Source organism: Camelus dromedarius, chromosome 6, assembly GCF_036321535.1.
Source record: "Camelus dromedarius isolate mCamDro1 chromosome 6, mCamDro1.pat, whole genome shotgun sequence".
NCBI lineage: Eukaryota > Metazoa > Chordata > Mammalia > Artiodactyla > Camelidae > Camelus > Camelus dromedarius.
The window spans coordinates 54,471,744-54,487,243 of record NC_087441.1 but is presented as its reverse complement, the minus strand read 5'-3'; the positions used below and the strand labels follow the sequence as shown (position 1 = coordinate 54,487,243).

The 15,500-nt window shown below is 37.3% G+C and overlaps 1 protein-coding gene and 1 long non-coding RNA gene across 6 annotated transcripts in view; one reads left to right on the top strand and one right to left on the bottom strand.

Annotated features, from left to right (window-relative positions):
- The window catches only part of FUT9 (fucosyltransferase 9), a 161,951-nt gene extending 154,940 nt beyond the window's left edge, over positions 1-7,011 (top strand). For both annotated transcript variants that reach the window (XM_064486841.1, XM_064486840.1), the window contains exon 3: positions 5,913-7,011. In XM_064486841.1, the coding sequence (XP_064342911.1) occupies positions 5,921-7,000 (1,080 nt within the window). In that variant the 5' untranslated portion in view covers positions 5,913-5,920 and the 3' untranslated portion in view covers positions 7,001-7,011. The remainder of the gene's footprint in view (positions 1-5,912) is intronic.
- LOC105092261 (uncharacterized) overlaps positions 1-15,500 on the bottom strand; it is a 231,035-nt gene that overhangs the window by 42,304 nt on the left and 173,231 nt on the right. The window lies entirely within an intron of this gene.

Here is a 15,500-nt window from a genome sequence, read left to right as displayed (position 1 = left end):
TCACCATAAGTTACTAAAAGATACTGAATATAGTTCCCTGTGCTCTACAGTATGAACTTGTTGTTTATCTATTATATAGATATTAGTTAGTATCTGCAAATCTCGAACTCCCAACTTATCCCATCCCACCCCCGCCCCTCCCTGGTAACCGTAAGTTTGTTTTCTATGTCTGTGGGTCTGTTTTCTGTTAGGCAACCGAGATCTTTGAGGTGAGCTGATTTTCAAAGCTGACTCAGCAAAGCAGCACGTCAGGAATCCATCTGAAAGAGAACATTGCTAGCGGGATATAACTGCCTGAGAGGACGTGGGTTAGCGATTTAGCTATTCTAAATGTGTCAACAACCCTTGGCGTTCCTTGAATTGCTTTATAACATCCCAATAATAATAATGATAAAAATCTAGGCTTGTCCCTGCTTTGATTTACCTCTCTACACAATCTTGGCGGCAGGAGAAGAGTTACCTAAAACTTCCAGTATTCTGGACCGATTTCCAAAATAAGAGCAGAGAGAGAAGTGTTGCTGCACCTCGTTTGTTCTAATGAACAATGGCTCCAGAGTAATATATGTCATAAAGTGAAATTTTATTCTTACAATTCATAGACGTCTTTGCAATTGTAAGCTGAAATCTCAATTCTTAACATGTATTTTTACAGCAAAATGCACTGGGGTCAAGCCACTCGTGCTCAGATCTTGACTGACCGCTTTCTGTGTAACATGAGACAAATAGGGATCCATTTCCTCATGTGTAAAAATGAATTTTATTGTAGTGTATATTTCGTCTGGTCATGATGGAGCTAAAGGAATCACTATTTGTTAAGTGCTTAGAACCATGACGTCACATAGAAAGTGATACTTACCTGTTTGTTAAACGAAAAAAAAGAAACATTTTTCTTGAGAATTAAATGACAAAATCTACATAAAAGTCTTAGCCTGGTGCCTGGAACATTGCAAATGCTCGGTAATTGTTAGTTATTTGGTCATTCCAGAAACATTTGTTGACATCAAGGATAGGCCAGCTCTGATGAGGCACTAGGGGTTAAATGCTGAGGAGAAACCCCCAGTATCTATCCTATAAGCCTAGCTGTGGTTGAACAGAGGTAATATTAACCACTCACACAAGTATAGGTGAACTTGCCACTGCAGTAAGTGCTATGCAAAAATGACACATGGTAGCATGAGACACATACTGGGGGCCTTTGCTTTGATCTGTGTGTATATTGGGCAGTGGAGGGTGTTGGGAGGTTATCAGGGATCCTTCCATAAGCAACTGCCAGTGGAGCTGAGACCTGAAAAGTACAAAGGAGCAAATCAGCAGAGAGAGTAGGGAAACTGTTGCAGGCAGTGACCCTGTGCACGAGGGCCAAGTACCTTGCAGAGGATGCCAAAGGGAGCTTGTCATGCACGAGGCTGGAGACAGAGGCAAGGTCTCCATCATCCAAAGCTGTTTAAGCCACATTAAGACGTGTTTGACTTTATCTTAAAAGCCACTGGAATTCATATCCTTAAACAGAGGGATAACATGCAATCTATGGTTTGAAAAGTGTTTGTTGGAATCAAATGGAGGACTTTTTAAAATGGGTTGCTGGGCCTCACCCTAGAATTCACCCCAGCATTTCTGACTCCATATGTCTGGCTTTGGGTGGGAGGATTTGCATTTCTAACAACATTTCAGGAGATGCCAATAGTGATGCTGCCAGTCTGGGGACCACACTCTGAGAACCACTGATCTAACTGCATTGTGAATGAACTGAAAGGATCAGAAGTGAGTGCCAGGTGGACCACTTAAAAAGCAGGGTCAGTAATCCCTACAAGAGATGCTATACATTTGACCTAAGAAATGGGGAGAAGTCAACTGATCTGAGGAATATGTAGGAGGCAAAACTGGCAGGACCTGGTGCTAGGTTGGATGTGGATTTGAAGGACAAGGAAATGTCAAGGAGCATCCAGTGGGTTAATTGCTCTACTTTGTCATTGGAAAGGAAGAAACTCTTATTTTCAGAGTCAGAAACAAAATATAGTAATATTTTGACCCAAAATAAAAAATTTTCCAGGCTTCCTTGACCTTCATTGGCTGGCTGCTATGGTCTCAAACCTGACAATAATCATAGAAAGCGCTGGTGCCGACAACCAAACTATGAAAGGCTGCCTGTGAAGGGCAGCCAGAAACACACCCCCGGCCCCGTCTGTGGGACTCCCCACGGCTAGGTGGCACACGGGCCAAGTTACCCTTGGGCTCAGCGTCAGATCTGATTGCTCCAGCTGCAGCCAGAGCTGGTAAATAGAGCTGCGAAAGTGAATCGAAGCAGTGATTAAGAACTAGTGCTTGTAAGTAGAGAGAAGAGAGCAGATAAGAGATCAAACTAAAAAAAGTTAACCCCTGAATTGAAAAGAAAATTTCAAAGAGACTGAATATAGAAACTGCCCAAGATAAAGACGTGTCCAGTGCAGGAAAGTGACAGTTGGCAGTTTACACGCCAAAGGAAACAAATGTCAGAGACAAAAATGAAAGTGAAAAAAGAGAGCGATTTGAGCCTTTTGGAGGTAATATCCCTAAAGATGAAACCACAGTAGGAGCAAGTCAGGAAATTGTTAGTTACGCCAGAATGTGTTCTGAGGAATAGTCAGAAAAAGCACTGGTGACCAAAGCTGGCATATTTTGGTGGCAGCTTCTCTTGTGTTTGGAAGAATTAAAACAGAGGCTTACGCCTGGAAATACCAGAGAATATATCCAAAAGTCTTTGAGAAAGTTTCACAAACACAAATTTGATAGCATTCCAGAGATCAACCAATATCTTCTTGCCAAAAAGTAAATGGCATTTCTCCCAAAGGCAAGAGGCATTTGGCTCAGGAGCTAATGGGGAGAATTGTTGGAACCCAGCGCAAGACTGCCCAAGAGAAAGGTTTAGTGGGACGTGTGGTGTCAAGGGAAACTTTGAAAGTGAAGCGATAAATATATAAAGTTTTATGGTACTTCAGGGAAGAAGACAATTCAGTGTATAGTGTGGAAAGTATAAGGCTTATATTTCTATTCTTATAAAGGATCCTAGCACAAAAATCGTAGGGAGGAGTAAAAGCAAAGTAAAGCAATACCAAAAACAAACCTCCTCTCAGTTTCCACCCCCACCCAATGCTCAGCTCCACTGAGCTCCACAAAACTCTCCGACAGGACACCCAAAACATTTTTTAAAGGGCAATTTAAATTATGAACACTCGGCGTAGTATTCAGAAGACTTTTGCAGAATCCCAGGTACTCAATACCATGACATTAACCACCACAATGATTATATGGGGAACAGTTGTCCTCTGAGCCTGCCTAAACAGATTACATCGTCGGGCGTCACCCACCACCAAATACTAAACTCTAGGCGGAGTGAAGAGATTTGTTTGCTGTTTTGAGAATTTATATGTAGTTTTTAAAAAACCCAGATCATTGTGGATATATTTTAAAAGATTCAAGTTATATACTTCATATACTGCAGGAAGAAAAAGAGGAAGAGAGAGAATTGAGTTTTCGTGTTTTTCACTTTGCGGGTGGGGGCGGCTTGGTTAGAATTTGTTTTGTTTTGTTTTTGCTGTTTGTTTGGATCTGTCTGTTTCAAGCAATAAAACCAGTTATAACTAATGTAAACAAAAAGGAAAGGATTGCAGGTTTGTGGAGTAGCTCTTGGGACTGAAGGAATACCTGAAGTACCAAGCCCAGGAAGGCGGGATCCTGAGGTGCTTCTTGGACGCAGAGAGCAGAGTTCATATAATTGTCTTCTCGGGGAACCCTATTGTGACTCATCAGCTCCAAGATTTTCCCCTCTTGGCCCTTAGACTCAAATTTTAAAGTCCCAGAGAGAGAGTTTGAATGATCTGTCGCCCCTGCTCAACACTAGTTGGGGAGAAAGGGAGGTATTGTTCTCTGCAGTCCCAAAGATTGTACCCAGGGGAAGAGAGGTAATATCCTGATAGGAAGTTGGGGAGTTATTATCAGAAGAAGGGAGAGTGATTGCCAGTAAAAACCAGCAAATACCTGCTACAGAATCCTCTATGTATAGAATGCTTATAGAGCAAATCTTTTGTAAAAGGCTGATACCAAAAACTCTTGAAAGACCCTGTTTATAATTTGTTTTATGTATTTTATCCAGACGTTATTAATAATGAGTTATGGGGTTTTGTACTTTGTACTATGGGGTTTTGTACTGCTCTCAATTTCAATGATCTATAACCTTTCTTGAATTTTTAACTTCTTATTTCTTCCGCCTTGGACCCTTGTTCTTTGTCCAGCTGGTTGAGTTGGCCAACTTGTTCATTAATTTCCCCCAAATTGTGTAAACTTGTCAATTTCCTTCTAATTACTGTTTTAACCATATTTCACAAAATTTGACCTGTAGGACCATCAATGTCATTTAGTTTTAAAGAGTTGAGATTTCCTTCACATTCCTTCCTGAGTTCTCAGCAGCTCAAGGGTTAATTAACAGCTCCTGGACGTATTTAGTATATACATTTTCTCCTCGTGTTATTGATTGGGCAACACGGAAGCTAACTTTGATGGCCAGCCTCAGTCTTTGATTCCAACAACTGTTCTAGGAAGTGCTCCACAATCTTTGGACTTACAAAATCAACATTTAATATCTACACAGTGTCATATGCTCTAAGAAAAATTGTATAATAAAAAAATACGATTTTTTAAGTATTCAAATAAATTTAGGTAATAAAATGAAGGATAATTTCCCCCTTTTTCTGAAAGGAAACACCTAATGTTTCTACACTAGTTTAGATCAAAATTTCAAAATGCTTTAATGAATCTGAAATTGATAGACCATATTATTTTGGTGAGAGGAATAATGAATTTCAGAGGATAAGTAATTTGGTCAAGAGACAGTTTGGCAAACATACTATGTATTTCTGTCTTTGTATTCACAGTCATAAGGAGGCATGAAAGTCAAAGAGGAAAGACATTGAAGACATTAAATTTTTTTAACCCTTGACTAATATTTTAGCTGCTAAAATTCACAAGATCAATATTATTCCCCATGACATTAAATTGTTTTCTTTTGAGAATGCATATATCTTTATTTTGATAATATTAATATCATTTTAATCCTAAGAAAAACTTTTTGAATGCCCCAATACCACATAGGTGAGAATGTTGTTTTAATGCCAATAGAGCATTTGACTATCACATCCTAGTGGACATTGAGTGTACTCACAGAGCATTAAAAGTAAACAAACAAAAAAAATTTGTAAGAAAAAAATAAAAAGTAAAAGAAAGGGATTTTAATTTATCAAATTTTGCATGAGTGTACTAAAAAAACAACACAAAACAAAAAACAGACATCAAGAGTTGCCATTTGTTACAGGATGACTATTCTGATGCATTTTTAACTGTGAAGATAAACTTATACCAAGTATGAAAACATAGCGGTCTCCTTTTTAAAGTTTAATTTTCTATTGAATTCCATCTGAGTCGCAAAGTCACAAAGTGCACTCAAAAAGTACACTAGTAAATAAGTGATTATATCAACTGGGAAATGTTTACAAATCTGATGTGATATCAAAATACTAAAACTTTTAGTCATAGCTTCAGTGATGACAGTCTTTGTCATGTCAGTTACTTTCTACAAGCAAATAAAAATATAACAGGTAAGGATGGCATTGAAAAAAATGTAACTCACCTTGAAGATATACTGGTACATTTATAGCACATTCTGACTCATTATTTATACAGTTTAGGGGAAACTTCCTTTTAAAAGCAGTTTCTTGGCTTGAATGAAAGCTCTGTTGCTAACACTGGAAAGGAAAATGCCATTGATTTTGCGATTAAGTGTATTTTAGGATGTACTACCCGTTTATCTCAAATTGTATCTCTGATCAGCACTTTATCTCTACCGCTACCTACCCCTCTATCTTTCTCTTTCTGTTTCACAGGAAAAATTATGACCTCAGCATCCAAAGGAATTCTCCGCCCATTTTTAATCGTCTGCATTATCCTGGGCTGCTTCATGGCATGTCTGCTCATTTACATCAAGCCCACCAACAGCTGGGTCTTCAGTCCCATGGAGTCAGCCAGCTCAGTGCTGAAAATGAAAAACTTCTTCTCCACCAAAACCAATTATTTCAATAAAACGACTATTCTGATTTGGGTGTGGCCATTCGGGCAGACCTTTGACCTGACATCTTGCCAAGCAATGTTCAACATCCAAGGATGCCATCTCACCACGGACCGTTCTCTGTACAACAAATCTCACGCAGTTCTGATCCACCACCGAGACATCAGTTGGGATCTGACTAATTTACCTCAGCAGGCGAGGCCACCCTTCCAGAAATGGATTTGGATGAATTTGGAATCACCAACTCACACTCCCCAAAAGAGTGGAATTGAGCACCTGTTCAATCTGACTCTGACTTATCGCCGTGACTCAGATATCCAAGTGCCTTATGGCTTCTTGACCGTGAGCACAAACCCCTTCGTGTTTGAAGTGCCAAGCAAAGAGAAGTTAGTGTGCTGGGTTGTAAGTAACTGGAACCCTGAGCATGCCAGGGTCAAGTATTACAATGAGCTAAGCAAAAGCATTGAAATCCATACCTATGGGCAAGCATTTGGAGAGTATGTGAATGATAAAAATTTGATTCCTACAATATCTACTTGCAAATTTTATCTTTCCTTTGAAAACTCAATCCACAAAGATTACATCACAGAAAAGCTCTACAACGCTTTTCTGGCTGGCTCTGTGCCTGTTGTTTTGGGGCCATCTAGGGAAAACTATGAGAATTATATTCCAGCAGATTCATTCATTCATGTGGAAGATTATAACTCTCCCAGTGAGCTAGCAAAGTATCTGAAGGAAGTAGACAAAAACAATAAATTATACCTTAGTTACTTTAACTGGAGGAAAGATTTCACAGTAAATCTTCCACGATTTTGGGAATCACATGCATGCTTGGCCTGTGATCACGTGAAAAGGCATCAAGAATATAAGTCTGTTGGTAATTTAGAGAAATGGTTTTGGAATTAGTCTTCCATCATTTGCACACTTGGCAAATTATTTTGATGAGCTATTATCCGGGTTTTGAGGATAAGAAGAGAGACAACATTTCGCTTTTGTGTCACAATTTATTTTTATCACTCTCTCTTGGGTAACATGTATATTTTGATGGAGATTTTTAAGGGTGCAGCATTAGCAATCACTCCATTTGTTTTTAAATTATCCTATATATACCTAATTATGTGCACTGAAAAATAATTTATTCTTCTCTATCATTGGTACACATTTTTTTTCTCATATTTTTGTGGTGGTCTGTAATGTAACTTTGTGATAGGACTGTTGTTCCTACATCGATCAGTTGTTTAATCCATTTGGTAAATGAAGATGCACATCTTCAAATATGAACTATTTTAATTAAATATTATCATCTCTAGTTTCAGGTTTGCATAATGTAACAAAGGAAAAGCATTTGTCATTGAATTCTAACCTCTTTGACTTCAAAGTTGAACAAAGTGTGTAACTCTCTATTTGACCTGTCTTTTTACCTGTTCACCACATTTGTGAATGTAGAATTATTCATGTTGTGAATAAGCAAGATAGTGAAGCAGAATGGTCCTATTCGGAAGGCTATTAGACTTCCCATTTATTTTCATTCATTTGACTTGAAAATGCAGCCGCATGGTCTCATGCTCTTAAGTTAAATTAAGTATTTTTAAATATCTAATTTGTTGGGATTTTTAGTACCTGGGAAGTAATCCTGGTAACACTTAAGAAAATCTAAGACGGTTTTCTTCCTGATCTTAGCACTTATTATTATAATAAAACAAATCATCTCGTCAAGTGACAAGGGGAAAGGATATGTATAGATACAAATCATACTTATAAATGGTACATTTATGCATAATTTTAAGAATATATCAATTTAAAATATTTTTTCTGAATGCCTAATGTTTAAAGCAATTTTATTTTACCATTTGGACAAATAAATAGACATAGTTTGTCCCATCATTTAGAAGAACCTAAATAAAATTATCCTCAAGGTATTAAGTATAAGATGTTACACATAATAAAATAGGGGTCTGTAGGAAACACATCATGCAAACACAGAGTCAGATCTCAGTGCATGTCTGTTGAATGAATAAATGAATGGCATTGAAAGTCATCATAAAGTTTTTGTTTGTTCCAGTAAAGTGACAGTTCTAGCCTAGAAGTACTAACTGGAGATGATATTTTATTTTCCATTTTGTAATTATTCAAATATAGAACATATGACCATGGCCCTCAGGGTTTTACAGAACCAAAATAAGCTTTCATTCTATCAAGTTTTTGGAGAATTCATCCCTGAACTTGCAGTTGCTGTACAGTGTTTCTCCTTCATAAGGTTAAGTGCTGGATATAAGCAGAGAACAGTATTTGAGAAAAGATGGGACGATAAAGATTCTTCAAGGAAAGCAGTCCCCAAAAGAATCTTGAATGACTACTCCATGCAGACCAAAAACCCATCAGAAGTGTTAGAATGTTCTGATGACATCCATTTGGGTCTATTTGTGACTTATTCTAATTGCCCTATATGTGTTGACAGTAGACCTCAACTCCACAATTCTCAACATCAAATGGAAGTTAGAGAGGCAAGTTTGAATTCAGGAAAGAAGGAGCTAATTCCAACAATCCAGACTGCCTCTTGAGGGAATGAGCTCTCGGGACCATTAGAAGGATTTGAGCGAAGAAAGACTCCTGCATGAGATGAAGGACCATTTGTTTTCCGGTTCATTGCTTTATCCATGATTGAACAGACTCCCTGTGTCAAGTAATGCCCTAACCAGAGATAAAGATGAATGAGGTACCATCACTGCCTTAAAGGAATTTACAGTTAAGTGGCGAGGGACAGGGAAGCATCCTTTAAGTCTATGTTTATACACATACTACTCTCAATGGAGTTTATATGAGTCACTGCTGATTTCTTGAACATAAGTTAGCAAATTTCCCCAATTGCTTAGCTACTTGACCTGTGTCTGAGCCACAAACTTTGTTCACTCATTTGACCTAATGGAAGATTCCCTCGGTATTATCTCTTTTGACCACACTCCATACAGAAATGGAATGTCTGTATGGATGCCCTCCTGGATAAGGAAAGTTCTCCACCCACATTTATTTCATCATGTCAAAATAAGTCAAATTCATACATTTGTGTTTACTTTGCTAGCTTTCTGGCCTACAAAATGATCTGAAGAGGATTCATTGCTAACAAGTTTAGAAAAACCTGCTTTCTTAAAAAGCAGAAACATGTTCAATAAAAAGCTTTTGCCATGGTAGATGCTCGTGATCTCAAAGAACTGAGAAACCTGAGGGCATTGCTTCTGTTGTCAACTGTGAATTTGGTCTGAGACTATGGTTATATGCCGATAATATGACTCAAGCTAAGGCAACAATACTAAGGGACTAACTAGCACATCTGTATATTAAAAACCCATTACCAAGTCCCAGAAGAATAAGTTTTCTGAAGTTGAAGTGCCAAAATGAATGAGTCAGCTTTAGTCCTGGGTCCACCGATCAGTGAGTTTTAGGGCTGGAAGAAATTATGGTAATGTTTACAAACGAGTCTCTTCATCCTGCTTATGATGTAGCTAGATCCAGAGATATTTGTTAAGACATATGTCTGCACACACACATACATGAGCTACTGACATGGCCAAGATTAGAATTTAAGGATACGATCTCTCTCGATCCTATGTTCTTTTTCATCATATTCTCATCTTATCATTGAAGTACGTCTTAATGCTAAAAATGTGAATGCCTTATTGGTATTATTAGGGCCAATAGAATGTTATGCTCTGTGTGGAAGCACTTTGGCTTTTGAAAAAGTATATGGTAAATAAAACATGGAACTTGTTAGCTTTCTTTCTGGTTTAAATATTTTAGGAGTTGAGCTTTAGCAGAAGGAAATGAGCTTTCACGACATTTTAAGTGCAATGCAACCCTCAAGATGGTGACTGTTTCTCAGTCACTTTTTAAATAAATCCTGTGGATTCCAATTCTTTTTAAAGCTATCTCATGGTGAAAGATAAAGATGTGACAGAATTATCTTGCTGCTGGTTATAAAGACAAATTTTGCTAGGAGATAGATTGTGAATATAAAAAATAGAGCATTTTAAAATTTCTTTTTAAAAATATCAAAAATCTATTACTTTCAATGTTCTAAATATTTAAATATTATTTATTGAAGGTCTTACTAGTAAGAATATATAAATATTAATTATTATAGGCCTTATTAGTAAGAATATATTCTGAATTCTCCATATCCAGCAGTATGTCATGTCCAAAAAAAAAAAAATGACAGTCATAGTTTATGACAGCCATAAATTTGACAATATGAAGTAGAAGCTGAAAAAAATTTTCGAAGCGGGAAACCAATATCAGTTAAAAATTTCTATATTTACTACATAAACCCTTATAATCCAGAACTTGCAGAAACGTTTTCTGTTCTGAGAGCTTAGAAAGCTCAGAGCATTTGAGGTGTAATGACCAAATATTTAGAAATTATTTGGTGAGACTTTAAATTCTTGCCTCCAACTGGAGGGCAAATATGGAAAGAGCAGGAAACTATACTACTGAGATCTTTTTGTCTCCCTATTTTCAAACTAGATTCCATGAGTCTTAAGGTAATCGGCTAAAAAATGTCTTTGCGTGAATTAATGTTACCAAAACAAGGTTTAGATCTTTATATTATGACTTTGTGCTTGATCATATCCTTGAGTTCTCTTAAACTTTGATCTCATTTGGGGAACTTCTTAATAAATTTATTATAATCAAGCTATTGAATAAAATAAATTTTAGAATTTAAAAGATAAATCTAGTGCCTAATACAGGGGAGGATCTCAATAGATATTTGTTGAATGAATAAACATACTGCATTAGAGGTCATGCAAAATATTTCTTTTTACTGTGATAGCAGCTCCAGCAATATCTTATATTTATTTCATTGGGCAGTTTGCTGCCTGGATGCAAAAGGAAGGCATTTTATGTCCTTCCAGTCTTACTGCATTCTAAGACCCCAAAAGGAGTAACATCCCAAGAAAGATTACAAAGGATTTGGAACATGTTAACATTCTATTCAAATATTAACCTACCAACTGTTTCCAATAGGAAAAACAATCAGTATTTAAGGAGAAAATAAAGTGCAAGCTCTGTGAAGGGTACATATTTATTACCAAACTCTGTATGGGGAAGAGTATCTTTTCTCTCCTCGCTAACTGCACTCCTTTATATCACAAACATCAGTCAGTTAAGATAGTGTATTTTTCTGGATGTCTCTCATCTAGAGATTTTGTAGCATTTTGCAAATGGGTAAGCTCTGCTCCTCCCAAAAGTGATCTTCCTCTCAGTAATTCACAATGAATGCATCGACATCCATAAGCATTAGATAGAGCATTTTCCAACATAAATGAGAGCTAGCCTGTTAAACCAGAACTCTGAGTAATGCTAGGCTGGGTTATTGCTTCAAAAAACTGTAACTTTGAGAAAGCCACTTAACTTCTCTGGACCTTGTTGTTTGTAACATTCCTTTTAGCACTAATCCACTCTCATTTAGGATCTAAATTAATATATGCGTCTATTTGCAAATACAATTCCAATGACCATCGCAAAATAATACTTTGAAGGTAAATATTCCAACACATTTCCCTCTTATTTCCCTGAATAGACAATTAAAGTATAAAACGGATTATTTAAACTAGTATTTGGAAAGAAATGAATCCAGTGCATAAAATATAGTAAGTGCTCAATTAGCTAAGCCTCTTCCTTGAACTCCTTCCTCCTTTTAGTTCTCCACTGACATCCTTCGCAACTCTTAGACTCACTACTCACTGAGAACTTAATTGCCTGCAGAAGGATGACTATATATTGGGCATTATTTTTAAATATTTTAGATTTTTCTAAACCATCCACATTCTTATTACAAGAATCTTTAATCGTTTATTGATGCAAAAATTTCAAGGAGGTGGTGGAGGCACAAAATCAATCCCCAGATGACAGTAAAATAGGGAGGCGAACTGGAGCCAGATTGAATACATCCAGACAATTTAGTTCTCTTTTAGCTCATGGCCAATATATATATTTATGCATTTAATTTACATTGAAAATATTTTAAGAAGAATTTACAAAGAACCTTTCCAACATCAGCTGCCTTTTGTCAACAGTATTGAAAAGCCTTGTTCCTGGGTCACCTCACCTAAAATCACTAGAGGTGTTTATGAACAATATGATTCCTGGGCCCTGCTCATATAATTGGAATCTCTTCAAATAAGTCCAAAACTCTGTGCCTTTAATGCTTTTCCTAAGTTATTCTGTTCCATGCTATAGTTTGTGAACCATCCTAAGCCAATGGTTCTCAAATACACGTATGTTTTGGGACTCCCTGGACCAGCTGCGTAAGAATCATTGGAAAAAGCGTTAGTATCACACAGCTTCTAATTCTCTGGGTCTGAGATGGGAGCTGGAATCTATATTTTAAAAATCTCCCCCAGGTAGTTCTGATGTGCAGTCGGTTTTGAGGTCTGCGTCTTAGCCACCTGTTAAATGGGACATGTTCTATTGCTCAATTGATATGAGCTATCACCTTTCTTTTGTTCATCTGGAATCTTCCTGTCAGTAAAGTGTTCCTTTACTTCAAGACCCAAAACATTATCTATGCCTGATTATTTCATGCAGGAGCCTAGTACTGGCCAACAAATCTCTTGACTTGGAGTAGGTTATTTACAGTCTCCAAACTTCTTTCAAGATTTGAGTGGCTTGCAGCGGGATTTCTCCAGCCTGAATGCACATCTAAGTTACCCGGAGAGGACTTAAAATTGTCGCTTCCCTCCCAACCCCCACCCAAGAGATCTGATCCAGTTGGTTAGAGATAGGACCCAGAAGTGAACAGCTGTAAAGTCTCCACCAGAGGTGACAGCCACCTCTGGGAACCACCAGTCTACGCAAAAGGCATGAACAGTTCTTGGCCTGGAGGACTTAGCAGGACAAGAAAATACTGTATACCTTGAAAAAGATATCCTTCATTCTCTTTCTCGGTTCTAACTTTATGTTTGTGTTTTGCAGCAAAAAGATGGGACTATCCAATTACTAACATCTTTCATAGCCATAAAATCTTAGGCTTCTGTGATCTGCTTATCTGCTGTATGTGTTTAAGGGACCTCTTAACCAGGTTCCAAAGTCCTTGCCTGATGAGTAGAAAGTAATTCGCAGCTGGGCTATAGCAACAAGGTGTAGCACTTGGATTTTTTTTTAAATTGAAGTATAGTTGATTTGCAGTATTATATTAGGTATACAACACAGAGATTCAGTATTTTTATAGACTGTACTCTATTTAAAGTTACAAAATAACGGCTCTATTTCTCTGTATTTACAATAAACAAGAAGGATATATTGTACAGTGCATGGATTTTTGATGACCACAGATTTAGAACTGAATCCCAGCTCTGCCACTCACTGTGTGCAAGTTACATGACATCTCTTAGCCTCAGATTTTGCATCTGAAAAGTGGAGGTAACATATTCCTGATGTGTTTTTTGTGAGGACAAATGAAATGATGTTTCATTTCAATTAGTATGGTTCACTGTTATGAAAGATCATTGTGTGGAATCCAAAATTATTTCCACAATTTCAGTTCTAAAACTCTGAAAACGTTAAGTAGGTTTACAAGAATCATTGCAAACTTAAATAAGCCAAAGGAATAATCCTCAGGAGGGGAGGAGGAAATAAATATAGTGTAGAAGCATGCATTCACATCTTCTGGAATCACTAAGTAATGGGGGGTGGCGTGGGAAGCTGGCAGTTGTATTGCACAAGCTTTGTGTACATTACTAAACATATACACCATTTCTTAAAATAATTGGAACCCAAAGCAGGCCTCATTTCCTCCCCCTGTAATGAGCAATCAGTAAATTAATAGTCAATTTAGCTTATTATCAGTTGGTCTAGCTCAAGTCACAGAAGGGAATACCAGGAAGATTCTCACATCATTTTCTGGTCAGGAAAGAAGCCTAGAAATATTCAACAACTTGAACTACTTGTCTTAATCCCTCATTTCAACTGTCCAGTAGTTTAACCACGGACCCAGTTAATGATACAAGTTAGGAGACAGAATTAAGTCTCCAACTACTTTTCCTAAAGTTTAAAAAGGATGCCAAAAGTTACTTTTTTAATGTTAGGGTATACATTCAAAAGCAGGAATGTATCTGTTTAGTCGTGCAGAAATAAAATAATTCTTAGCCAGCCTGTGATTAAGACTACTCTAATTGCTAATTGCATAATGCAAAGTTTTGACATGAATAATCTCAGCTGCTCATGTGCACAATTTCTAAGTTGTACTGTAATAAAACAAAAAGTAGACTTCAGGAAAATTTTTACTTCTAATGTATACAAAATGAATGATATTCAAAAATAGTATTTTTAAGCAGTTCCTCATTGTGTCACTTTAAAGAATATTAGAAACACTGATTATTTCAGGTACAACATTAGAAAACTTAAAAAAGGTGAATCAAGTCCTTTTTCTGAGTTCTCTGGCACCCAAGTTATTGAATTAATTGTACATGTGAAGTATTTAGCATTAGAGCTTGCTGGACTTTCATTGTGAAAAACAAATACAAGTTTGAGCTGAAAAATTTTAAGAGTGATTTCTACAGAGAGGTATGTAAACTGGTGGCCACAATCGGCCACATTCCATGTTGATTACCGAGAGTGCAAGAGATGGAAAAGCAGGCTAGGCAGAAACAGTACCCAGACTAAATTACAACCCAGTACTACTCATTATGCAAGAAATACGTGCTAGAGTTACAGCAGTGTATCCCCTGATCTCAGACAGGCCTCATTAGCCACCTTCGGTCCCTCGGATGAGACAGGCCTGAAGATGCCATCCTCACCCAAGGCGAGGTTGCCAGGAGAGAGCTCACCTTCATCTAGGGCAGGCTGTGTGCTTCCAGGGACTGTAATGAGATCAGGCCTTTCACATACTGGTTTTTTCAAGAGCCCTTGAGCAAATCAAGAATCGCTGGTTGTGTGAAACCGAGAGCAGTGCAGTTTTTAAATAACAGCTGACCTATCTCAAATACTTCACATTATTCTAAAATAATGAATCGAAGGACAAAGACTGCCTTCTTGTGACCAGAATTTTACTTAGAAGGGAAAAACAAAACAAAAAACTCAGTTTATGGATGCTCTACACTCAAATTAATGAAAGTTCTTTGCACAGGAAGATTAACAGGCAATGTGGCATCGGAGATAGAGATAGAAAAAAAAGGTTGCGAAAATAATGACACCTTTTTTACTCTTAAAAGGTTAAGTCTCTAGAGCTATCAGCATGATGGCAGTCTTCACAAACAATATATTTATTCCTGTGCTTTTTTCCCCCTCTCTTTTGTCTTTTTTCTCTTTTTTTTTAAGGCTGGGTTTAGCAGGAGTCAGGGTTAGTGGAGCAATCGTGACAATATGGGAAATACCATTTCCATATATCCTGTGTAAGATGAAGGTAAGAAGT